Below are 27,339 nucleotides of genomic sequence, written 5' to 3' on the forward strand. Positions count from 1 at the left end.
GTATGAGGACAGATGGTTTAGACAAGTTGTTGAACCAGAGAGAAGTTTAACTCACGTATATGGAAAAGTTCGGTGTCTGCTGTTGCTGTTTCCCTGTCCTCTCTCCAAAAGTGTGTTTTCAGAGAAATATAATGCATGTATTTCTGGCTAAACCACGAGACTGGGAGTGGCAAGATCTGGGACACTGGGTTCGTTAGAGGGCCGCTTGTCATGACTTCGTTCGCCGTCGAGGATCCTAAGAGAATACAGCGCGCAAGGTGATGTATATCGTACGAGACGAACAGCTGTACATGTGCACAGAACTGTCCAATTAGTTGAGGACACACCACGTGGTTTGCTTACTGATGCCTATGTAACCATGGCTTCACCTGAAATTCCACCTTATCTGTCGACAGTCCCACAGTGTCTCTGGGCCAAACATAAATATGATGTAGGTCTCATGAAGAATTCAGAACCTTTAATCATTCATCCAAAATCAGACTACAGGCCGGTTCAAAACAATATGCTCTCAAAAATAAAAATAAATAAATAAATAAAGAAGTAAAATAAAGAAGCAGTTGACGGCATTGCGCCACTTTTTGAGTCCCTTTAAAAGAGGGATCATTATACTTTGTGAAACATCTCCAGTCAGGACTCCTATCTCTCCTGTAGAGAAAACTAGAAACCAGGGTGCACCCACAGAATGGAGGTACAAGATCTGCAAGCAGTAAATGCTGCAGTTCACCTAAGAGTTCCAGAGGTACCGAATCCACACACAATCTTGCTGCAAGTACCACCACTACTCATTTTTCGGTTGTCGACCTCACTAATGCGATGTTGTTGTTTTTTTCGGTCCCAGTACACCCCGATAGCCAGTACTGGTTTGTGTTCTCGTTTAAAGGTAAAACTTATGGACACGCTGCGTCCAAGCTTATTCTGAGTCTCCCGCACACTTCCATCAACAGCTGACTCAAAAATTTTGCTTAACTTTGAGTTTTCCATCAGGCTCCACCCTCATTCAGTGCATTCGATCTAAAGGTGTGTAGCCCTTCAGCTGAAGCCTGTCGAGAACACAAACTCGCACTGCTGATGTTCCTAACAGAAAATGGCCACAAAGCAAGTCTCACAAAACTGCAGTTTGCTCAAACTAAAGAAACCTATCTGGGACATGTGATCACAGCAGAGGGCAAATCCCTCTCTCCCAAACGTGTTCAGGCTGTATCGGAGCTCCCCAAACCGGTAACAAACAAATGATGAGTTTCCTTTGCATGACGTCATATTCCCGACAATGGATCCCTAACTACTCTGAACAACAAGCTCCTCTCTCATCTGTGATTCATGACAACAGCTCTCTGCCCATGATAAGATCACGTGGACACCTGAAGCCCAACAGGTTTTCACTGACTTCTCCACACTTACAAGTGTTCCAACTCTAGGTTTACCTGACCCTGATAAACCTTTTGTACAGTTTGTAGATAACAAAGCATGCTATTCAACATCAGTGTTGTGCCAAAAACACTGTGTTAGATTACGTCCTGTTGCCTTTAAAAATATTAATAATAATAATAAAGGTGGATCCAGTGGCAATAATCTCTCTCTGTGTCAGAGCTGCAGCAGCTGCAGGAAAGCTGCACTAGCCTCTGGATGCTCAGTAGAGTACTCTGATTTGACTCTTATGTTTCCACATGCTGTCACACACATTCTGCACACTCAGAAAACATCACATCTCTGCGCAGCGCTGGTTTAAGTATCACACCACCTTATTGGACATGCCTAACATCACTGTTCTTACACACTCTGTTCTTGACCCCGCCTCCCTCCTGCCCACTGAGGAGGATGGAGAGGCTGATGACTCACATGATTGTGTTCAAGTTTTACAGGAAGTTTGCTCTCCCAGAGTGGATCTGAAAGATGTACCCATTCCAAATGCTGACCTCCAGTTTGTCGTTGATGGCTCTGCCTCACGTGATGAAAAAGGGAAGAATCAAACGGGGTTTGCGGTAGTTACACAGCATGAAGTTGTGATATCAGGTAAATGACCCTCACACTATTCTGCTCAAGCAGCTGAACTTGTCGCCCTCACAGAAGCCTGTAAACAAGCTGCTGGTAAATCTGTTAACATCTACACTGACTCTCGACACGCATTTGGAATAGTGCATGACTTTGGTGCCCTCTGGAGACACGGAGGATTCTAAAATCCTCAGGTAAACCTGTTTCTAACCTTTTTTTGGTCTCATCACTCCTTGGTGCTGTTTTGCTCCCCTCAGCAGTTTCTGTAATTAAGTGTGAAGCACACACACGACGTGATGATGCTGCTTCTCGTGGACATGTGTCAGCAGACGCAGCTGCAAAGGCAGCAGCCCGCTCTGGTGATGTATTTAACATGTTCTCATCCTCACATTTGTCTGACACTCCACCTGATCTAACAGCCTTCACTCACATGGCTACACAATCTGAAAAACACTTTGCTCAAAATTGGTTGGTTTACCACGTGCTCTTTTCACTTTGTATGCGCGCCTGGCTCATGGAAAGGATCACGTGGGTAAAGGGGGATGTGTGCTGCCATTAATTCATGCTGGTATACACGAGGTTTTTCTGTTGTTGCGAAACATTTCTGCAAAAACTGTTATCTGTGCAGCTCACAATGCAGTGAGCGCTCCAAAAGTCCCACAGCACAGTCATCCGCCCCTACAGGCCCAGGACAACATTGGATGATGGATTTCATTAACTCTCAGTCTGTGAAGGTAAAAAGTGCTGTTTGGTCATGGTGGACATGTTCAGTAAATGGGTTGAAGTTTTCCTCTCCAGCAAACAGGATTCAACAGCAGTGGCAAAAGCACTGCTCATGGAAGTGATGCCCCGGTGGGGGATCCCTGGTAAGATAAGCTGTGGTAATGGTCTTGCTCTCATTCATCAAGCCATCTGCGTCCATCTCCATCCACAATGTGTATTTTTATTACATTTATTAAATATCTTCTAACGTGTCAGTTGTGATTTTTAGTTTGTTTAGAAACAGATTTTGGTATTTTTATGTGCCTGATTGTGTTGTAGTGTTACATGTGGTGTCTTGACGGTGATTGAAGCTGCTGTAGCAGTGACATTTCCTGTAAAGGATTAATAAAGTATCTAACTAACTAATTTACTAACCAACTAACTAACATCAAAGAAATGTCTGAAGTTTTGGGGGTTTGATTTACACCACTGCTCCTATCAGCCACAGAGTGCAGGTGCAGTACAGCGTGAAAATGGTTCCTTTGAAGCTAAAGCTAAATGCTAAAGCTGAGGATGCTGAACTTATATGGGTAAAGATGTATCTGCTCATCCTGTTTCACATGCGGACGCGCATGTGAGATAAGCGCGGGCTGAGCCCTTTTCAGATATTACTGGGTCAACCTAACAGCTTCCCTTTCAGCCCTTCACCTCCAAGTGAAGGCTGCACTGCCTCAACAGGCCGCTGGTCCTCAACACAACACCCAGCCTGGTGACTGGGTGCTCAAAGATTTTAGGAGGAAGCAATGGAAGCAAAGGCGTTTCACTGGCCCTTTCCAGGTCCTAACAACACACAACCCTCTCAAAGTCCAAGGGAGGGCCACTTGAGTCCACACCAGCCACTGCAAACTGGCTCCTTCTCCAACAGGGGAGCCTCTGAGGAAATGATTTACAACCTTTGGAATATACAAGGTTTGTCTCCCATCGGGGGGAACCTTTTGAATATCATTGCCTCTTTCTCCCTTTGAGGAGAACCTGAAAGAAATAAAAAGGCTGAAAAGCCAAATTTGAGACGCTGAGGAAGACAACTGGGAAGAGAGCCTAGCGCCCCCCTACCCTACAGCTGTGTTGGAACCTAAAGAGGCAGGGGTGAAATAAGCGCCCTCCTCCAACAGTAGCGTGCCAAGCTCCATCTCATCAGTGGCCTTTGGTGCTGCCCCAGAATGGATCGTCAACGACCGTGGTGACCATTCTGGCAGCCTGGAGATGTTGTTTAACTTTAGTAACATTGATCGTCAGTTTCCTTTGTTATGGTTCGAAATGCAACAGCAGACAACCAGAGTTGATAACCTGACTACTAGCGTGACGCACACACATGACCTGACCAATAAAACACACCAGACTAACGCGGGAGTTTGACTAAACAGCTGACGTTCAAAGCACTGATCCATCTGACTCTGACCTCCCTAATGACCCCCGCTCACCTGACCTTTTCCCTTTCCCCGACTATGACACAGACATGATATCACACATGGGTAAGTATTGACAATTCTCACAGGACAGCAGATATTACAATGATTTTTACCATGATTCTTTTACTCCTCTTCTGTGTGACGAGTGTAATTAAACCGTAAAACAGGGTTTACATTCTGATGTTGCTGAAGGCTTATATACTCATATACTCAAATGTAATTATCAGTTAATGATAAAAAGTGGGGAGTTGTGAAGGAAATTTTTATGTTAACCTGTTTGATCATGTGTTTAAATTTCTTTAATATTATGGAGTTAATAATCATGGTATAATCAGCTAAGGTTAATTTTAAGGATATGTATTGTCTGCTCCTCTCCAGGGTCTTGTGCATGATTTACTGTTGCTCCTTCTGTCTTAGAGAGATAGTTGGTGGCCTTGTCTGGGCTGAGAGCTGCAGGGCAAGGGGGAAACTCTAGATAGTCAGGCGCTTCAGCTAAAGTCAGAACAATAACACCTTACTTTGTCTCTGTGAGAGGGAGTTCTTTCTGTAATGTATAACACACACTGTGAACCTTGAGTCTGTGTCAGTCAGCTAGACAGCTGCGTTCTGTGTAGTACTGGTCTGACCCAGCTCGAGTTGTTAATTGCTTTTACTCATCTTTTAATATTCTTCAATTAAATGACATCAAAAGACAACTTTGTTTCCCTAAGAACTTTATTGGTCTCGTCATCAGAAATTGCCACCACAGTTAACAACGTTCAAGTCCTCTGCCGTCGACTGTCTCTGGTGCGGTCAGTGCTTCTTGCCCTCCCTCCGTGTTGGGCGCCTTTTGAGGTGGCTCTGGTGAAGTGACGGGGTATCTCTAAAAAAGAGTGTGAAGCAGCAGAAGGGCCTTCATTTCCCGAGTCTTCCGTGGATGGATCTAATGAGGATGCAGAAGCCTCTCGTCTGAATGGACGGCAGTATGTGTCTGTTAGCCATGCGTAAACACGGTTGTTGTTATAGTCCAGAGTGTCCCTCTGGTACTTCCTCAATTTCACTTCTGAAATCTCTTTCTCATCATTCCAAATCAGCTCCGAACATCTCTTCTCAATGTCGTGGAGTCCTTGGGTGTTTAATTTAGATTCCATCTCCTTCTTCAAGGAATTGATTTCAGATTGAGTTTTAGAGAGTTCATCTTTGGTGAATTGAATCACCATAATTCCCATAAGCAGAACATGCATAATGCCCCTCCTGAGAAGCCGAAGATTGTATCAAATTTAAAACGTAAAAGTACTTTCATACCCCCAGTGAACAATTCTTCTGTTGCCACTTTTTGTAGATTAGTAGAACAGGGCATTTCAGCTCTTTTGGAATTTATCCTCTAAAGAGCGTCATGCACTTGTCAGTCTGTCTAATGATAATTCTATTGTTATAAGGAGTGCTGATAAAGGAGGTGCAGTGGTGGTTCAAAGCAAAGAAGCATATAGGACAGAAATCTTGCGCCAACTCAAAAACTGTGATGTTTACACTCCCCTGAGTTATGACCCCACCATTACATTTTCTCTGGAGATAAATTGTTTTCTGAATAAAGCTCTAGAAGATTTATTCATCTCTAAAAACAAATTTGATTTCATGTTACAACAACACCCAATACGCCCTATTTTTTATACTCTGCCCAAAATTCCTAAATCATGCATTGAACCAGTCCCTGGACGTCCCATAGTGGCTGGCAACCAGTCCCTCATGGAACCTATTTCACAATATATTGATTTACATATCAAACAGTTGGTATTTATGCTTCCTTCTTAATTGAAAGACACCACCGTCTTCCTTAACAAAATCTCTTCCATTCATGGTCTTCAGGATACAGATTTACTGTGCACTATGGATATTACTAGCCTGTACACTAATGTCCCACATATGGAAGGTTTCGAAGCTCTCTCCCACTTTCTTGACTTAAGAGAAAATAAAACCCCCCCTACTGGCTTTTTGGTGGAACTCACCCAGCTGGTTCTTAACAAAAACTATTTTAAATTTGAGGACTCTTTTTACCTACAGTGCCAAGGGGTCAGCATGGGTAGTTCATGTTCCCCGAATTATGCCAATCTTTTCATGGGAAAGTTTGAGGAGGATCGTGTTTATAATAATAACCCCTTTTTCTCTCAGCTGAAATGTTGGTTCTGCTACATGGATGACATCTTTTGCATATTCTCTGGGACTATTGACCAACTAGAAGCTTTCAATATACACTTAAGTTCTAGAATGCCTACTATAAAGTTTTCCTTAGAACATAGCAGTGAATCGGTGTCATTTCTCGATGTATTTGTTACAAAAACTGAGCACCTCAGCACCAGTGTTTATAGAAAACAAACTGATAGGAACACTCTTTTACACTTCAGCAGCTACCATCCCCCAGGTCCCAAAAAGGGTCTTCCATACAGCCAGCTGTTGAGAGCAAAGAGAATCTGTAGCACTGATCATGTCTTTCAAGAACAAGCTACTGACATGTGTAATCGTTTCAGAGATAGAGGCTACAATAACCATGTGGTTGGCAACAGTTTAGAGAAAGTAACAAATATAGAGCGAAAAAGTTGATTAACCACTAAACCTCCCTTAAAGAGGGATTCAAAATTGGTTATGGCCACCACCTTTTCTCCGCTATCACAGGACATTAAGAATTTGGTCATTAAACACTAGCACATTTTATCCAGTGACCCAGTAGTAGGCCATTCTTATAAAGATCTGCTTATTTTTGCTAACAAACGTGCCAAGAATCTTAGAGACACTTTAGTCAAGGCTGAAGGGCCCAATGTAGTGCCATGATTAGAGGTGACGTCTTTCTCCATCCTCATACCGGTAAGAAATGTAATATCAAGAACAGAATCTCATGTAAAACTAAATATGTGGTTTACCTCTTGAAATGCCCCTGTGGGCTCGCCTATGTAGGTAAAACTAAACGTGAGCTAAAAACAAGGATTTCTCAACATAAAAGCAACATAAGAAACAAAGATGAAAAATCTCCGGTGGCCAGACATTTCAATGCAGCCATGATGTCTGTTCTCTCAAATTTCAGGGCATCGAAAAGGTTCATTCTTTGAAAAGAGGTGGAGCTCTGGACAGGTTTTTATTGCAGAGGGAAGCTTTTTGGATTCATTCTTTACAAGCTGAGAGCCCTAAAGGCCTGAATGAAGAACTGCTACTCGGTTGCTTCCTGTAACTAGTATTTATGAGTCAGGGCATGCACCTTTTATATTTCATATTATATATGCCTATTAAGATTGTGCAGCGTTTTTGTATGTGTGCATTGTACACATGTGTATGCAGGGGTATGGGTATATATATATATTTAGGTATGTATGTGTATATATATGTATATATTTCTATATATTTATATATATGAATTTAAAATAGGATTTGTTTTAGCTGAAATTAGTCACTTGTTGAAGAATTTCTAGATTTTGCTGCAGAGTAAGTTTCCCTATGTAACCATATTTGTTCTATGTATTCTATGTCTGTACATGTGGGATGGTTCTGTACCTTGTGCAGGACTTTGCACTTTTCGGCAGGGACATGCAGCTCTTAATCTAATTATGTATATCAATTACTTTTTGCTACTTGTCCTTGTTAATATCGATTATTATACGCACTGTGTTATATGTATAATGTGTCTAAATTATTCTATGTAAATGGGCTGTTGAAACCCCCTATCTTCTAACTGACTGTCTGTAGTGGCTAAGACATTTTTGTTCATATTTTCTGCCATGTATTTGGCTTAGAAAGGGATCTGTCCATGTTATTTGTAGTAAGTGGAATGTTGTCTTGGTATGGACACACTTCCCGCGTTCCCTCCTTCCTTCCTGCGGGGCGGACCTCTCACTCATTTAATCTCACCTGGGCATATATATCAATTCCTTTGTTCTCCTCAGTATGCTGAAGACGGCATAAGAGCCGAAACGCGTTCATCTGTGACCCACATTAAAGTCAGTTCTACTTGATCCTGTGAGTGCCGGAGCTTTCTGTTTTTTCTGGATTTCATTTTTTGCCATGCACCCGAAACGATACTTTGTAAGTGGAGTTGTGCGCGCTGCCACTGCTGTGTCCATAAAAAAAGAAAAACATGATGTGGAATAAAAGATGAAATCAGGTGTTTCAGAGGTTCACAGTGAATTATACAGTGTAGGATTTTTCTTGTTCTATGAAGGTTTTAAATGTGGAACTCAACATTGCTCTGCTACAGTCAATGGACTAAAGCAGTGAAGAAGAAAACAGACTTTAGCATTAAGATACTCAGTGTGGATCAGTATAATATCAGCCTCATGTCTGCAGTTTAGTGTCAACACAACTTTCACATCATATTAATCTCAGCACAGAAGTAAAACATGGTTTCTGACCTCAGAGTCTCCAGTCTACAGTGTGGACTCTCCAGAAAACCACACAGCAGCTTCACTCCTGAATCCTGCAGCTTGTTGTAGCTCAGCTGCAGCTCTCTCAGATGGGAGGGGTTGGACTTCAGAGCTGAGGCCAGAGAAGCACAGCTCATCTCTGACAGACTGCAGCCCCACAATCTGAATAAATGATGAAGATAAAATTACAGATTTCCCTTAAAATGAGTGGAGTGACTTTTCCATTGTGTTATGTGGATCATCAAGACGTCAGCCTTCTGCAGTCAGTCATACACCTTTTCATGTCCGCACAGGTTCATAACATGCTGCTGATCTCAGTCACGTGTGTCATTAGAGAACCATTAACACATCAGACATGTTGGACTAAACACTGTTCACTAATTCATTTATTCAATGGCCTTCTTCTTACTATATTTGGGGCTTAGTAGGTCTATGTAATAAAAGGAGATGTCCACATTTGTTGAAGTCTTAAAATAACAGCCACATGCTTTCTGCACATGAAAGACTCATTAGTGGCAGTAATGATTCCTACTGTCCCCAGTGAGTGTGAAGTGGTCCCTTCCTAACAAAACTACACAGCAGGATAAACTCCATAAGTTCATGTGAAACTAATATGAAGCTTCAGCAGTCTGAGTCAGCCAAATCAAGTCTGTGTCCACTAACGTTTCAAACTAAGAACCAAATTCACTCTTTGAGTCACTATTCCTCCACTGCAGCTCAACAAGCAGACAGCCAAACACTAAACACTTGATATGTGTCGCTCAGTCTGCTGAAGCCTCTATTAGTTTAAGCTCAACTGTAAAAGTCATTTTGTAAAGTGACAGACTGAATGTTTGTCCTCCATCTCGTAACACTGGAGTCAGGTTATGAGAGGATTTCTTCACAGACAGTATGGACAGAAGGAAAGATGACAGGCATTAAATAACTCTATAAATAGATGTGCATGTGGGAATGTGAGTGTTGTAATGAGACTGACTTGAATCAATATGAACCTCTGCATTAAGACAAACATGTTTCTGGTGCAGACTATTGATTTGTTTTAGCTGAAATCTAAAGGTCTGTTTCTTCAGATAAGTCCTCAATGCTGACATGAAAACAAAGCAACACTTTGATCTGTTAGAAAGAAGAACAGGAAATAATATAGAAGCTTAGATAACTCAAACTTAATGCTGTCACTCAGAATCATCTCTTCATGTGGCTTTAAGCAGGTGTAACACTTGTTCTTTTGAAGGATGCTGCACCTTTTGACCTGTTCAAATGACTTTGATGTGTCATTTAATCTTTATCCAGCTTCTAAAGTTTGACTGAACTTTGGTCAATAAAATCTGCATAAATGTACAGTCTGTTCATGTTGTAAATCACAAACACTATGACTGATATTCTTGTACTAATTACATCAGTCTTTTTTTAAACCTTCAAACAGACCTTGAATCCTGCTCTGTTGTGTTGTTGTGGCTGCTGTTAGGCTGCTGTTTATTACTCTTAGCTCTGCTTTGATGCACACCACAGCACAGCAGCTGTGTGGGCTGTCAGCTTCTGATACCATGAAGATCATCACAGTTCCTTCCTTCACCTTTACTGAGCTCTGCATTCATGTCTCTCTTTCCTGTATCGCCCCTGTCTCTCTGTCTGTGACACAGAAGCTCAAACTCTCTGCAGCCTGTTTTCATCTGCTATCATCAGATCTACGACATCGTTCACATCCCTCACACACACTACAGCCTCGTCACTGCTGACATCATCTTCACGGTCTGATCGACACCAATGTGAGTCGTGTGGAAACTTTCAAACAGTTAATTTCTCCTTTTTCTTTTCTTGACTTGTTTGGAAAGACAGAACATTTTTAAATCACTCCTTCAGATCTGTGATCAGGTCCATCCTGAAGATTAATGACCCAAAACTTTAAAACCTCATAAGAAACACTACATGCTACAGTCAGTAAACTTACTGAAGAGTCTCCAGTCTACAGTTTGGACTCTCCACTCCAGCAGACAGCAGCTTCACTCCTGAATCCTGCAGATCGTTGTAGCTCAGGTCCAGCTCTGTCAGATGGGAGGGGTTGGACTTCAGAGCTGAGGCCACAACTTCCCAGTGAGTCTCTGACAGTCCACAGCCAACAAGTCTGTTATGACACATTAATTACATGATATGTTATAATGAAAGAGGACACTTTGTGTTTACTTCATGAGTCTGATCACAGTTTGACACATCAGGTTAAATAAAACTCTAAGTTTGCTGTTCACCTCAGGGTTCAGCTCATCTTATCTTTCTGTGTTTGACATGAAACAATAATTCTCCTCACTCCCTCTCGTACCTGCACACTTTGAATCTTTGATTTGCTTTAATATGCAGATAAAGGAGGAGAAAACGTCTGTCTCCAAAAAGTTAGCATGAGGTCGTCTTGATTAAAAGACATTTTTTCAACTTAGTTAAAAAGACGATCTGTCTTTGCTGGCTACCTGCTGCTTTCAGGTTCACGAGCATGAGTGGGAAAATTCAGTGACTGCTGTCAAGAGCGACCGAAACCAAAGGGAACTACTGACAGTATTAGACGTGGACATATTTAAATAATATAATAATCAAACATTTTGATGTGTCTGACAGCTGAGTGCATGAAGTTCTGTCGTCTACATTCTGTTGTGAGCATCTGAAGAACTTATTCAGCAAACAAACACAGTTAACAAACCGGTAAGGTTTAATTATCGTTACCATGATGTCATCAGAAAGATGTTCTCAGTGTATCAGTATTAAGAGAAATAACACTGGTGTGTATACGATCTCTTTAAAAGTCTGAATTTGACCAGAATGTTCTGAGATATTCATCAGACCTTAAATATTGGTGGAAGCTGTGCATTTCCTGCTACTACTCTTCTCTACAGCAACAAGAGAGAGAAACACCTGTCAGCTTCTTTCTGTGAGCAACAGAATATCAGGAAACACTTCAAACACAGCCATGTAACACAACCTCCCTCTGTAAACTGTGGAACTCATGAGCAGCTAAATGCACCACTGCTCAGTTCAACACACTCAGGGGTGTTACTGTGACAGTCTGTGTCGTATGAGCAGCAGTTTACAGAAGCTAATGTTAGCTAAGGTTAGCAAACTGTACATAGATATTGTTGTGTAACTGACATCACTGAACCAGTTTGCAGGTTTGATGACGATTCTCTGCTTGTGCTACCAAATCACTGTGTTACAGCTCTCAACATGATCCCATAGTTTCACCTGTGGCCACAGCGGCTGCAGCAAACATTAGATACTCAATCTGAATCATACTAATAACACTTATCCTTTATCTATAGCACTTTGTAGAAACACGTTTACAAAGTGCTTTGACAACAGAAACACTGGATATATACAGAGCATCACAAAGTAAAATAAAGTGCTTTGTAGAAATAGAAAATATAAAGCAGAGTGTGTTGCGTCCCCGACCATCCTCTGTCCTGACCAGAAACATGGCAGAAATAATCACATGAAAGCAATTCTCTCTGTCTTCAGAAATCTGCTTTAGAAAATGAAACAGATCTTTTTTTAAACTTTGAAGAATAGTGGTCATAGTTATTGATTAGATAGCACACCTTGCAGAATCTACTCATGTAGTAATCATTTTACTGATAGCTGGAAAATACTGTTATATATATATGTCGTTAAATGCTGCTGTGATAAAACATCAGAAAAAAGGTCAAAGGTGACACATATTAGAAATAACTAGAAAAGCTTTTCCTTCATGAACTTGACAGCAGGAAACAAAACTGACTGAAACAACAGTTTTGCATTTCAAACATTTGAAACAGCTCAAGAGAATCTGTGACAGAATAAACTGACAGATCATTTGTGCAATAAAAGAGTGGAACAGTATTTAAGAGTAATGATAATTCTATAGTGATGATGTTTGAAGAACTGAACTACTTATTAACCTGATTTGTAATTTTAATCACATCTGGACTCACCGAGCCTTTCTGCAGTTCCTCACAGCTGGAATCAGTCTCAGTCGTCCCTGATCTGATGTTTTGTACTTCTTCAGGTCCAACTCATCCAGAACCTCCTCTGACATCTGCAGCATGTAGGCCAGAGCAGAGCAGTGGATCTCAGAGAGTTTTTTCTCTGATCTGTTCTCTGACTTCAGGAACTCTTGGATCTCCTGGTGTACTGAGTGGTCGTTCATCTCCATCAGACAGTGGAAGATGTTGATGCTTCTGTCAGGAGAGATATCTTTACTGTTCATCTCCTTCAGGTTGTTGATGACTCTCTGGATGATTTCTGGACTGTTGTCTGTCCGGCCCAGCAGGCCTCCTAAGAGTCCCTGGTTGGACTTCAGAGAGAGGCCATGAAGGAAGCGAACAAACAGGTCCAGGTGACCACTTTTGTTTGCTTCCTTCATGGCCTCTCTCTGGTTGGACTTCAGAGAGAGGCCATGCAGGAAGCGAACAAACAGGTCCAGGTGACCATTCTTACTTTGAAGGGATCTCTCCATGACTCTCCTCAAAAAGTCATCAAGGGAGGGGTTCGTCCTATCATTCTCTTCTAGGAAAGCCTCCAGTACTTGTGTGTTCTTGTTTGTGTAACAGTGGAACATGTAGACTGCAGCCAGGAACTCTTGAACGCTCAGATGAACAAAGCAGTAGACTGTTTTCTTGAAGATCACACACTCTCTTTTAAAGATCTCAGTACAAACTCCTGAGTACACCGAGGCCTCTGTGACATCCAGATCACACTGCTCCAGGTCTTCTTGGTAGAACATGATGTTTCCTGTCTCCAGATGTTCAAACGCCAGCCTCCCCAGCTTCAGAAGAACTTCCCTGTCAGCCTCCATCAGTTCCTGAGGACTCACCTGATGTCCCTCATCATACTTCTGCTTCTTCCTCTTTGTCTGAACCAGCAGGAAGTGTGAGTACATGTCAGTCAGGGTCTTGGGCAGCTCTCCCCTCTGGTCTGTGGTCATCATGTGCTCCAGAACTGTAGCAGTGATCCAGCAGAAGACTGGGATTAGACACATGATGTGGAGGCTCCTGGATGTCTTCATGTGTGAGATGATTCTGCTGGACAGCTCTTCATCACTGAACCTCCTCCTGAAGTACTCCTCCTTCTGGGCGTCAGTGAAGCCTCGGACTTCTGTTAGCCTGTCAATGTATGTAGGAGGGATCTGATTGGCTGCTGCAGGTCGGGAAGTTATCCAGACGAGAGCCGAGGGAAGCAGATTCCCCTTGATGAGATTCATAAACAGGACAGTGACTGATGACTTCTGTGAGACGTCAGACACAACCTGAGTGTTGGTGAAATCTAATGAAAGCCTGCTTTCATCCAGGCCGTCAAAGATGAACAACAGTTTACAGACAGCGAGCGTCTCTGCTGTGAGCTTCTGTAATGTTGGATGGAAATCATGAAGCAGCTTGAGAAGACTGTACTGCTCGTCTTTGATCAAGTTCAGCTCCCTGAAGGAAAGCAGAATCAGCAGACTGACATCTTGGTTCTCCGAGCCCTCTGCCCAGTCCAGAGTGAACTTCTGCACTGAGAAGGTTTTTCCAACACCAGCGACGCCGTTCGTCAGGACCACTCTGATGGGTGTCTGTTGGTCAGCTAAGGCTTTAAAGATTTCGTGGCACTTGATTGGAGTGTCACGGAGGGTCTCCATCTTGGAAGCTGTCTCAAGCTGCCTGACCTCATGTTGGGTGTTGACCTCTTCACTCTGTCCCTCAGTGATGTAGAGCTCAGTGTAGATTCTGTTGAGGAGGGTTCCACTTCCTGTTTCATCAGTTCCTTCAGTCACACGTTCACATCTCGTCCTCAGACTGATCTTATGTTGATCTAAAACCTCCTGCTGACCTTTTACTAAAAAGAGAAAATAGTGTGACACGAAACCAAGAACATTTGACAGTCTGGTGATTATCTTATTGCCAAAAAGAAGATCAATATAAGAAAATATAAAGTGTTAAAGTGTGACAGTGCCACATTAAAAAAGTAAGTGTCAAATCAATTGTAAAAGGGAGTGCATGAGAAGGTTTTAAATCAGAGAGATAGCCTAAGTTTTTGAATGCCTGTTTTGCCTTTAATGCTGGTAAACTTAAATATTCCACAGTAAAGTAAAAGGATGTGTGCATGTGGCAGTTATGGCTGGTAATTATGACTATGCTGAAGTTGTATTAGCAGGATGTGGCGTAGACGCTGGGGGAGGATCAGTGTGCGCACTGATTGAATTATGTAGCGCCAGGCGAAAGCACTGCAGCTACCCTTTTAATAATCCATAGACTGTTCAAATGTGAAAGTAAAATATGAGGATAACAAGAACTTTGAATGAGCTGTGGCGAAACTGAAAGAAGCTAAAAGGATTATTGCGACTCTCCGTGCGGGCATCTCCCGCGGCTGGACACGCAGGAGGGGAAACAACAACAAAGACAGGATCTATCATGTGGATTATTCTCCCTCCTGAACCTGGGTGAGACCGATGCCTTTTTGTATTTGTTTACTGGTATACCAGTTGTGATCGATCGCCTTTTTGTTGAGGCAAACGGACGGCGGATTTATTGTTTGTTTTCTGGGTGTAAAAGCACTATAAAGAAATCAAGTGAACTTTCGTTTATTCATATTTCGTTAGCTTTGGACTCTTAGTTGGTTTTGAATGCACAATGGAATGACTTAAAGGGTTGGTTTTGTTGTATTTAAATTTTCATTTGTCGGACTGAGCTGAGTGAACTTAAGTTACTTGTGTGACGCACACTGGTTGATCCCTTAAATAGCCTGTCAGTACAAAGTGGCTCTAAAAAGGGGTGAAACTTATCTTAAGAGGAAATTAACTGTTTCTCAGTTGGAACTTTCTGTTTATAAGTGTTACAGGTTCTTTTCTTCTAAAAGAACCCCTTGAGCGTTTTAACCCCGACAAAATAAAAAGGTTGAGTGTTACAAAAGGTTATAAAGTCCAAATCAGCCTCTGACTGTGTGTCAGGGTACGTGTTTGATTGACAGCAGAGAGAACAGATTGATCCTCAGTGATGTGCCCCCCCCCCATCTATCTTCAAAGGAGAACACGGGACACGTGACACAGAGCAGATATGTCTGCTGGAGCAGAACACATCAGTTCACATGTGATGGTATTTATAAAGCTCTTAATGTTGGTGCTGAATGACACAACAAATGTCTCTGTATGAAAACAACAAGCCGTGTTTCAGACGTGATGACATCAGCAGACTGATGGACGGTCTTACTTTGTAAAGTGCTGGTCTGACTGGCTGTCTGCAGTCCAGGTGTTGTTCTGGATCTTTCTCCACACTGGGGACAGGAGGAGTCTCCTGATGAACCACACTGGTCCCAGTATGAGGGGAGGCACTGTCTGCAGAACCAGTGTCCACAGCTGGTAGAGACTGGATCCTTCAGGACGTCCTGACACACAGCACAGCAGGACGGCTGCTCCTCCACAGGAACATGACTCCTCTTCTTCTCTCTGTGAAGACATTTCTTTATGACTGAAATGATTTGTTGAGTTTGGTAGAAAAATATCACCATGTGATCAACACTGTGTAGAAGCTGTGATAGCTCACAGAGAGCACTGAAAGTGTTGGTCTGTCACAGACTCTGCTGGAGCCTCCTGCTCCTCTTAGACCCCACCCTCCTGCTGCTTCTCCTGCACACACCCCTCTGCTCATTATCCAGTCAGCACCTGCCAGCTTTTTCCATGCCACTGACTCTTCCCCTCATTTCAGCCAATCACTTGCCAGCCTGCTCCTCCTGCCACACACCTGTGGCCTGTTAGCTCATTCACCCCTCAGTATTTAAACAAGCCATCTTGCCTTTGTCATTTGCCGGATCGTAGTTTGAGCTTCTTCCTGCTTCGCATCCCGCCGTTCTGTATGTATTGCCTTTTGGATTTTGACCTGTGCTTGCTACATGTTTTTGAACTTTTGCCTGTCGCCTCTGTACCTCTGCCTGATTCTGTGGATTTGTGGTTTTGACCTCTGGAAAGGACTGTACATTGCTCAAACTAAGTAAAATAACTGTTGCTGCCTTACTCCTGCCTCTGCCCTGTGATTCTGCGTATGGGTTCTCTCTGATCTGTGACACTGTCCTTTCATTAACTGCTTTCCTATCTGACAGTCTTATTAAACATTCAGGGATCTGCCTGTAGTCTGTTAGTAATACAAACACTTCCTGCAGCTGCTTCACAGTAAAAGCCTCCATTAAAGACAGCTGATTGTGTCCTTCACCGTTTTACTCTCACTGTGGGCGGCTCAGCGTGAGTAGGTCATGTTTGAACTGAGGTCAGAAGTGGCCTAAATTAAACTGAAGTAGAGCAGCAGGCTCATTATTATTTTATGATTATTATGCCTCTGTTACGTTCCGTCCTCCGATGCCTCTGAGCCGGCATCAGAGGACGGAATGTAACGAAACGGCGGACGCAACGCTGGAACGCTATTTAAAAAGACTCTGGGGCGGCGGCGTTGTGTGGTCCAATGTAGAATGACAAGGTGGCATGAGGACGGAGCTTCGTTACGGCGCTGAGGAGGAACCGCAGTGTAAAAAAGGCTTCAGACACACAGCATGTAACAGAGGTGTCACAGGTTCAAGTCCAGACAGGTGCCTTTGTTTTCAGGCCCTTTATGTCTTCAGTCACTTTCCACTGTTCAGGGACGGACTGGGACATAAAAGCAGCTCTGGAGTTTGACACAAACAGCACATGAACACAACGTGGTCCCTGACAGGGTTCTCACATAGCCTCATTTTATCTAACAGTGCTATACAAGCCAGTGTATCGATGTAGAACCATCACTAATGTAGTACTACCACAAACACAATGATGTCAGTGTGCTGCAGTGTTTATATATCTGTGTCTCTCTCTAGTTGAACAACAATACTCACTGAGTGTCAGAGCCTGCTGTGCTCCTCATCCTGAATAAACACATTTAAACACATCAAGTCTTTTCTTTACGTTTTATAACCACATTGTGACTGCAGCAAGTTTCTGAATCTTCCTCCTGTTCCTGCTTTATTTACGTATATCCCAGCATGCAATGAAAGTAACTCTTCATGATGCAGAAAACTAAATAATAATCACTCAATTATTCAAGCAGTAGTTTAACAACATACGTTTCACCTGTTTGCTGTTTTTCACATTTAATGATCCAAATATAAAAAGATTGTAATAACTGGCAGTGACAGCGTTTAAAAGGGAACATAAGGTCTGAGCATTTAACCGTAATGAAGCTGTTTGATGGGACTTGAGATACTACTGTCACATGTATTGTCTCTGTTGTACTTGATTTCAAAGTACTACAACCAAATACTTCTAGTGTTATAAAATGTTTAGATATTATCGGTCGACTAGGAGTTAGAGTACGGCCCTCACATCTTTCCTCCAGAGGACAACTGACAGCAGCCGTTTAATGTCCTGATAACACCTGAATCCACTGGAGAATTACCAAGTGCAACTTTGAGCCTCATTTTTTCACCATGTTTTACACAAGTAGTGAGTTAAAGAGAAGATGAATCTATAGTCCACAAATGTCCCCTGGGTAATAAAGCTACACACAGCTGTAAACAACTTTAAACAACATGTAACCAACAAGGTCCGGGTAGGTCCGGGTATCATCGGATAATCTGTTCTGTGATCAGAAGTACGGAGCAGTTTTCTCGTTTTGTCACTCAGAATCAAAAATTGAAAAAACGACAAAAACAATTTAAACTAAACGGTCCAATCAGGTTTATTGTCCATTTATTATTTTGGATTTTATCACAGTGAATAAAGATATAAATGTGGCCGTCACGTGACACGGAAGTAACAGTTGTCAAAATAAAAGCCCCTAAACAGCGCTAGCTGGTAGGCAGGTAGGTAGGTGGGTAGGTAATTGTTTGATTATGTGGCACAAGAGCTGCCCCAAGAGGCCTCCAACACGCAGAAAGGAAAACAATATTTGCAAAGCAAGCCAGTGACATCTCTCACACCCCACTGCATATTTAGATCCTCTGGTAAATTGTAAAGAGAAATATGTTCTGTAGATTTATAATGTGCATTTGTCCACTGAAACAAGGAAGACGACACTTTAAGTGTTATTTTCTCATTTCTATATGGTTGTGAGGTAACAAAGTATATTTGATTGCTGGAAATGATCATGTCTATAAATTTAGATCTAGTTATTTTTGGGCATAGACAAACCACAATCATTCTTTGGCAGCTGAAAATTACATGTTACTGTTTGTTGCCTATTTTTATACACATTTGGAATATATACCTGTTCGTAAAATGAGTCACTCAGGCCAAATGAAATGATAGAGCAATGTACCTTTAAGTTCAATTGTAATATGTTGTATAATTGTTATCATTATTTTGCTGTTGTCATGATTATCCTAAACCATGTCACTGTTTGTAACCTTCAGGGTGGAGGATGGGGACCTCTGCTGGTGACTTTGAAGATGCTCTATTTGGCTGGACGATGTTAACTAAACAACATAAAATTATTTCACTTAATTAAAAAAAATCACAAAAAATCTTCAGTTGTGAAAAGAAAATTGAAAAAAATAAGTTAATAACCAAAACAAAATCTGTGATGATTTGAAATTTGGCTCAAATTTGTCTGAAAGAAATTAGATATTTTTTTTAATGACCTCATCTTCATATAAATGTTAATTTGGGGTTAAGATTTATTATTTATTGGGTTCAACAAAATATGAAACAAAATGTTTTGCAGACTTGCAAAAAAAATAATCTGGTGATATGATATAAAAAAAATCAAATGATACAAGAATGTAGATTTAAGTTAAATTGCAATTTCAAAACTATTATCTATCTATCTATCTATCTATCTATCTATCTATCTCTCTCTCTCTCTCTCTCTCTCTCTCTCTTTCTATCTATCTATCTATCTTCTAGCCAGCTGTACTGTTTAGGGGCTTTTATTTTGACATTTTAAGTGTTACTTCCGTGTCACATGACGTCCCCAATTTATTCCTTTATTCATTATGATAAAAATTAAAATGATAAATTGACAATAAAACAGATTTGACCGTTTTGTTTAAATTGTTTTTGCCATTTTTTCGATTTTTGTTTCTGAGTGACAAAACGAGAAAACTGCTCTGTTCTTCTGTTTTTTCGTTTTTTGTCTAAAACAGATGATGTGTCTGAAACCGCATACGAACATACTGCCTACTACATACTCAAACAGTATGTACTGCATACTGCCTACTAACCTGACTATTAGGATGCTGGTGGCATCATACTCAGAGCCGTCTTCTCCGTATCACGTTACTTAATCGTTTGCGTATGTCCGGTCTGATCTCTGGTCCATCTCCGCCATAGTAGAAGCTGAATAGCCGGAATGTTCTTAACGGAAACCTGGCTCCGTGAAGGTGAATTTGCTCCTTTTTCGGAGCTCCTTCCCCCTGGATGTAGTTTCTTCAGCTCTCCTCGCGTCACCGGCAAAGGTGGAGGACTGGCATCCATATTCAAGTCTACCTTTCACTGCCAGCAGTCTCCAGCTGTCAGCTGCTCCAGCTTCGAGCTCTAACTCTTTGAGGTAAACTTCCCTGCGACTGTTCTCTGTGCGGTGGTCTATCGGCCACCCAAATTTAACAAAGCCTTTATACAGGACTTTGCAGACTTTGTATCGGGTGTCACTCTTAAATATGATCACTTTTCAATTGTTGGCGACTTCAACGTGCATGTCTGCTGTGAGACCAGACCGCTGGTCAGAGACTTTCTCAATCTCATCGACTCTTTTAATCTCACGCAATCTGTTTCGGAGCCGATGCATGACAAAGGCCACATTTTGGATCTTGTGCTGTCATATGGATTGAATTTGCAGATATCCGAAATCTGTCACACACCCCTATCCGACCATCTACCTGTTTTATTTTCCCTCTCACTGCCTGCATCTTTAACTACGAACTCCGCCCCCGTTCGCTGTCTCCGTGTTTTTAATTCTTCAACTCCTTCGCAGTTTTCCGCTGCTTTTAAAGACTCTTTCTTGTATTCTGTGGATGATTTTGGCGACCTCAGTGTGGATGTCTGTTTGACTATGTTTGATTCCCTCTGCACTGAGATTTTGGACCTTGACTGTAAGGCGTGTAAAGCCTCAGACTGAGCCCTGGCTGAATGAGTCCACTCGCGCGCTCAGACGCGCATGCAGACAGGCGGAAAGAAAGTGGAAAAAGGACAAACTCCATATTTCTTGGGATCTCCTACGTGACTGTTTCCTTACGTATCAGCAGGCTGTAAAAGCTGCTAAAACTGAATATCTCTGCCAATGCTCACAAACCGCAGGTTCTATTTAATGTGTTTGATTCTCTTGTGAATGCTTGTGATGCTGCCTGTATTGCCTTCTCCTTCTCTGTGTGAGGATTTTCTGCAGTTCTTCATCAATAAGATTTCTGCTCTTAGGTCCCTGCTCCCTCAGTCTGCTCAGGACCCCTCAGTTCCTTCAGCAAGCTCAGCTGTTTTTCAGCAGTTTGAGCCTGTTTCTCCACATACACTCATTGAAATAGTGGAACACTTGTGTCCTGCGAACTGTCCATCCGACAGCATTCCATCCCGCTTGTTTAAGGAGGTTTTTAGCTCAGTTCAGTCTTTTATTTTGTTTCTTATAAATCGGTGTCTCAGCGCTGGATGTGTTCCATCCTCTTTCAAACATGCCACAGTGCAGCCTCTCTTGAAAAAATTTGGATCCCGTGGTTTTATCTAACTTTAGGCCAAAGTTTCAGAGAAAGCTGTTTTTAACCAACTCCAAGAATTTTTACAAAGGGCCAATGTTTGTGAATTGTTTCAGTCTGGTTTTAAGTCTCTTCACAGCACTGAAACTGCTCTTTTAAAAGTTTTTAATGATCTCTTGTTGAACCTTGATTCTGGTCACTGTGCCTTTTTAATTCTTCTTGACCTGACAGCGGCGTTTGACACAGTGGATCATACAATCCTTCTCTCACACCTTGAACACTGTGTAGGCATCAAAGGCACTGCTTTGGGCTGGTTCAAATCGTACCTCTCTGAAAGAACACTCTCTGTGCACATGGGCCAGTTTTCCTCCACAGTGGCCCCTCTGACATGCGGGGTCCCCCAGGGGTCAGTTCTGGGCCCCCTACTGTTCTCCCTTTATATGCTACCCCTGGGGTTGATTTTTAGAAAGCATGTTGTTCCTTTTCACTGCTTTGCTGATGATGTGCAGGTGTATTTACCATTAAAGGTCCCTACCAAAGACTCTCTTCAGGCCGTGCTTAACTGCATGAGTGATGTTAGAACATGGATGGATCTTACTTTTTACCTGTGAACGTTAACCTCAGACCAACACAGAGAAGCTGCTCTGCTGTTAAATATGCTGGTGTGCGGGATCCTTGCTGTTTTTTCAGTAAGTTAAATGTGTGTTTTAGTTAGCGGAAGTGGCTACGGCTGCTTCACCCGCTGATCTCTACTGCGCAGTCCCTGGCTCCGTATGACGTCACCATCACAAGATGGCAGCGCCTATTGCAGGGGCTATTTCAACATCACTTTCGTACGATGGGAGCAGATGGAGACGCGTTGTCCATCTATATATACAGTCATTGGTCGAAAACGATAAAACGAGTCGTTTTCAGCAGTTTCGTTTTGGGTTCTCTGATCACAGAACGGATTATTTGATGATACCCGGACCTCAATGCAAAGACATTATCAAAGTAAGAGTTTAAATCATAAATCCATGAAAGCATTGTTCTGAAAACTAAATCCAAAGAGCAAACCGTCAACACCGAGAATCAACGTGAGCAAAGCTGTTTGTATCAGAGTGGTAGTCTGCCACCTGCTGGTTTATATATGCACATGCAGCTGTGATGTCACCAGGCTTGGGGAGCAACAGAATACAAGTAACGGCGTTACGTAATTAGGATACAAAAACAGGCAACTGTATTCTCTTACAGTCACAGTTAAAAAAAGGTGGTAATTACATTACAGATACATTTATTAAAAATGGGGATTACTAGCAGGATTACAATTTTAAAATACATTTGAAGATGAAGACGATTTAATACCAAAGATGCTCTATAACAGTGGTTCTCAACTGGCCTAGCCTCAGGACCCATCACCACCTTTAATGATAAATCACGACCCAAATTTCTGACGTGTTTTAACCACTAAAATCTATTTCATGAAAAATGACCTGAGACAGAACAAAACATCACAGAATGTCAACATCACAAAACACACCAGTGTAATAGTCACCCAAAATGACCAGCAGGTGACAGTGTGAGGAAAATATTCTCTCCACCATTTATTCATGTAACGGCCGTTTTTCCGACAGAAATAAAAAAAAGTGCATAATAAATGCAACTACTGTGGGGCTCATCAAGTTTCAAGAACGTAAATGTAGCTGGGATTATCCACTCAGTGGATTAATGGAGTGTGAATAAACTATACTACTACTGCACGCATGGGACCCACTTTTGGGTCCTGACCCACCAGTTGAGAACCATGGCTCTATAACATCTGGCGTCTCATTTCTAACCCGTCCGTCTGACCGTCTGATAATAACATGCACCTGCGCGCACACGTTATGACACTTCACTGCGCTTCACGATGCTTCACGATGATTCACGATGCTTCACGACACACACATCTCACAACCATAGACTGTATAAATAATGGACGTAGTCTCAGTGACGTCACCCATTGGTTTCTGAAGAAGCATTTTGAAGCCCGAATTGCGCCGCTGCTGGGGGTCGCCATATTGGAAACGCCAGAGCCGGCTAATCCAGAGGCAGGCAAAGAGGCGGAGCGCGACAGAGCTAAAGGCTATGGCTGAGCTCTATAGGCGGGCCACAATAATCAGCTAGCTACGGCTATGAAGCTAGGCTATATGCTCCTCAGCGTAGCTAGCGGTTATTAGGCCATAGACTGTATAAATCATGAATGAGCTAGTTTGGCTTTGCCAGGAGGAGATTCTGTTGGTGACTGAATGCAGGTGTTTAGTTATCAGACTAAAGAAGTAGCGGACTCGCTGCTCGCTCGCCTGATGAGAGAGCGGCGAGCCGACACGTAACTTAAAGTAACCGGTCTTCTCATCACTGCAGTCCGCTGTAATCTCTCCGGGGAAAAGCCAACAACTCCTGACTCCTATTTACTGGCCGACGATTAAATAAATGTTTGATAAACACTGTACAGGCTAACAAGCAGCTAAAGGGAGCACAGTATACCTGCTACTTAGTGCGAAAAATATTTCAATACAATAACACTAACATTTAACTCACCGTAAAGCTGGAGCTAAGACTTCTTGCACAGCCATAAAGTTCCATAAATCCCACAGAGAGATTATTTGTCCAAACTTTGAATGGAAAAAATCCCCAAAAGTCTCCAACAACACAAACGGGTGAAGTTAAGCTCAGTGTCTGTGTCTGTGTTGATGTCTAGCTGACAGCCTGCAGGATCCGCCTGTCAATCAAGTGATCCGACCCCTATAATTTAAGGCTTAATATAATTAAAACGGGTGTGTTATAAAAAAACATGCACCACCCGTACAGTTATCTTGAACAATAAAATCAGCTATTTATAACAAACCTGTTCTTTTTAACCAGGCTGTAAAATGTTTATTTCTGCTGTAAAAATGGGCATTTTCCCACCTGCTGTAATGTTATTTCTTGTTTTCTGGAGCCTCAAGTGGCAACTCGAGGAACTGCAGTTTTTTGCACTTCCGCATTGGCTTCATTTTTCAACACCGGAGGTTGCCGCTTGCTCACAACACCGCTCCTCAAAGTTGCCTGAAGCAACATCACAGTCCAGTGCAAGTTCTGCCTTCCGGCTGTGAAAATGCTGTCATTATTCAAGGACTCGACATCTAATTTAAAGAAACATTTACAGGTAAGACCAACCGCTAACGTTAGCTGCACAGATCAGTTCAGTTAAACATGTTCAAAGCTAACCTGTCGTCGTCTTCTTCTGCTACTGAAAAATAGTTTGTGACTGTGGTGAGGCCGCGGCCGGAATGGTGTGCGTAAAAACACAAGCCCCGGACTGGAATAACTTTATGGCAGTTTACTTGAAGTTTGACTGTTAAGTAGTGTGAATAGCAGACTTAACAAAGTACATTTGAATGTGCATAATTACCGCTCTTCATTTAAACGGGCATTAACACATGACATAAGTACTGACATCTCTTTTCTCTCGTCTTAATTTGCAGATTTAATATTGAAGTCATTCTAAAGTAACTAAAAGTAATCAGTTACGTTACTTTAACATTGTGATACTTGGATTACGTTACTGATCACATTTTTAACAGGTAATGAGTAACTGTATCAGAACACAACCCTCCCAACCCTGGATGTCACTGTATGGTTGGCCAACATATAACCTCTGCCTACACACGCTGTAACCTGCTGTGAGGTGTTATTACCTGAGGTTTCCAAGTAAAGACGTGTGTTCACCTCTCTCATCTGATTACTGAAGCCAACACAGACACTACAATGTTATTATATGAACTGATTCAAGATGGCAGCTGGTAGATCAGAACGGTGATATGAAAAATATTTAAACATTTGAAGCAGATTTTGAAACGTAATGAATCCTATATTTTCTGAAGTGTAAATTCTGAAATGGAGGTTTCAAGTGTTTCCTGCAGAAGAAACATCAGAAGTTTGTGGATATAAAACTCAGACTATATCCACCTTAGTGTGAAACTGTTCCTGCAGTAATCATTCTGCATCAGGAATATAAATCTATTAGCAAAACATTTAGTATTCATCCTCAATGCATCGTCGTCTGTCAGGTCAGTTTACAGTAAAAACAGTCTCTTACTTTGTGTCTGAGGGTCCAGGTTCATTACTGAACTCTGGAGGATGCTCTTTGGACCGGTCACTCTTCAGAGACAGACAGCTGGATACTGCAGACTCTGCTCTCCGTCTGTTGGGCTGAACTCTGCAACACACAACATGTTTTTATTCTTATCATGTGAATCCTTGATAAATCCTCAGACTACAAACATTTAAGAAGATCTAAAAGCTCAAACTGCTGCTGCTGTTGATCATAGAGTTGTTTTTAACTCTTAAACTTTTTATCGGCTTTTAACAAAAACAGGTTGAAATGTTTGAAATAACAGTGGAAATATTTACTATAAAAACAAAATCACAAGGAAGTGTTAGATGAAACTAAAATGAATCATACTTGAGTTAGAATCAGTCTCTTACTTTGTGTCTGAGGGTCCAGGTTCATTACTGAAGTCTGGAGGATAATCTTTGGACAGGTCACTCTTCAGAGACAGACAGCTGGATACTGCAGACTCTGCTCCGTCCTCCTCTTCATCCACACAAACACTCATCTTCTGATAGAACGTTCAAGAAAAACAAGTCTGTCAAGGAGTCACACACACACATGAACACACACACACACACACACACGCACGCACGTACTCACACGCACACACATGCACACACACGCACACGCACATGCACACACGCACACACGCACGCACACGCGCACACACACACACACACACACACACACACACACACACACACACACGCACACAGTATACAGTGAAATTAAAGCAGTCAGCGCTCCACCTGCTCAGTGTTCTTTATATCTCTGCCTGTTTTCTTGAGTTACTGAAGGTTTCATGTAAATTATTCAGCCAATCAGACTTTGTGTCCACAGATGAAACAAACTGTCGAGTTTATTCGAACTTTTCTTTCCTCTACAGTCCACAGGTAGAAAAGTGACTCAGAGACTTTAACAGTCAAATGATACAAATGTTTGTTAACACTCACCCTGCCTCAGCCTTCAGCTTTGTCTCCTTCTGCTCCGTCGACTCAAAATGGAGTCTGCGGTGCCTGACACTTTCACTTTCAGGTTCCCTCCCTGTTCTCATGGATCACCTGGTCAGGTGTCTCCTCCCCTCTCCATTTACAGGAAATGAGCTGAGTGTAACTAAAAAGAGCACAGTGAGCGGGAGCAGGTTGTCTAAGGAGTCACATTGTGCCACCACAACAACCTGCTGCTCAACACATCCAAAACCCAACAGGAACAACAGTCACATCACTTTTTTCACACACCTCAGCGTCACCTTTATATGGAGCTAAATTTACATCATCAAAACTCCTGAAGAGACTTTTCTGTGCAGAAAGGTGAAGAAGGACTGATCCTACATGTTTGTACAACGTTAAAGTATCCTGATCTTGTTGACAACAGTCTGGTATGGCAGCTTGCACAGTAGACTCTGTGTTCCTCACCTCATTGTGTTTTCAGGGGGACATTTCTGAGGATGTATGTGATGTATAAAGAGAGAGAGAGAGAGAGAGAGAGAGAGAGAGAGAGAGAGAGAGAGAGACTGCATGCACACAGACAGAAACTGGTCCTTTAAGCATGAGGCTTATTATTCAGCTGTATAATTCTCAGGTTAGTGAAGTGCTTTTTTGCAATCTTTCTTTATATTAAATAGTGTTTATTTAATCACAGATTTCCATGACAATTATTTGTGCTGTAACTGAAACTGACACTTGACCCGTCTGTGCTTGCTTCTGAAGCTGCAGCTTCTGTTGACAAAGAGCTACATTGTGTTTGCTTCTCCTCAAACATTTTAAGGGGCAGACATTCACATAACAAGAATCTACATCCTCATTGCAAAGACAACACAGATAATAAAGCCACAGATGAAAGGAACCTGCCAACAAAAGCTTTTCAACACAAAGCATATGAAGCAGCTGGAGTACTGATGACACTGTGCTGACATCATGTAGCAGTGTCTGCTCTACTCCAAATAAAAGTGACCTATTTTCCAAGCCCCATCATCACCACTAGCCTATACTGATCCTAACCACACTGACACTGGCTGATTAAGGAGGTACATGTGGCACCTGGCAAAATC

General features: G+C 42.1%; 1 protein-coding gene across 3 annotated transcripts; it reads right to left on the reverse strand.

Moving 5' to 3' along the window:
• Positions 1-8,439: 8,439 nt before the first annotated feature.
• On the reverse strand, positions 8,440-26,285 carry LOC138610915 (NLR family CARD domain-containing protein 3-like). 3 transcript variants are annotated; one of them, XM_069683791.1, is made up of 7 exons: positions 26,243-26,285; positions 25,664-25,824; positions 25,275-25,394; positions 15,745-15,980; positions 12,496-14,374; positions 10,494-10,667; positions 8,440-8,707 (listed from the first exon to the last, which is right to left on the reverse strand). In XM_069683791.1, the coding sequence occupies exons 2-7, from the start codon at positions 25,792-25,794 to the stop codon at positions 8,488-8,490; spliced, it is 2,760 nt and encodes a 919-aa protein (XP_069539892.1). In that variant the 5' UTR covers positions 25,795-25,824; positions 26,243-26,285; the 3' UTR covers positions 8,440-8,487. The 3 variants fall into 3 exon arrangements, with proteins under 3 accessions (XP_069539892.1, XP_069539893.1, XP_069539894.1); XM_069683792.1 differs by having other exon boundaries at positions 25,664-25,797; positions 26,243-26,284; XM_069683793.1 differs by having other exon boundaries at positions 25,664-25,794; positions 26,243-26,282.
• Between the last annotated feature and the right edge of the window lie 1,054 nt (positions 26,286-27,339).

The sequence above is a fragment of the Semicossyphus pulcher genome, unplaced genomic scaffold (genome assembly GCF_022749685.1).
Source record: "Semicossyphus pulcher isolate SPU_LCO1_2020_fin unplaced genomic scaffold, fSemPul1.0.p SCAF_6, whole genome shotgun sequence".
Taxonomy (NCBI): Eukaryota; Metazoa; Chordata; class Actinopteri; order Labriformes; family Labridae; genus Semicossyphus; species Semicossyphus pulcher.

Coding starts and splice junctions, on each gene's coding strand:
- LOC138610915 (XM_069683791.1), bottom strand. CDS start 25,794: ATGAGTGTTTGTGTGGATGAAGAGGAGGACGGAGCAGAGTCTGCAGTA. Junction 14,375..15,744: donor TCAGACCAGCACTTTACAAA/GTAAGACCGTCC, acceptor TTCTCTTTTTAG/TAAAAGGTCAGCAGGAGGTT. Junction 8,708..10,493: donor TGTAGACTGGAGACTCTTCA/GTAAGTTTACTG, acceptor TCATTTATTCAG/ATTGTGGGGCTGCAGTCTGT.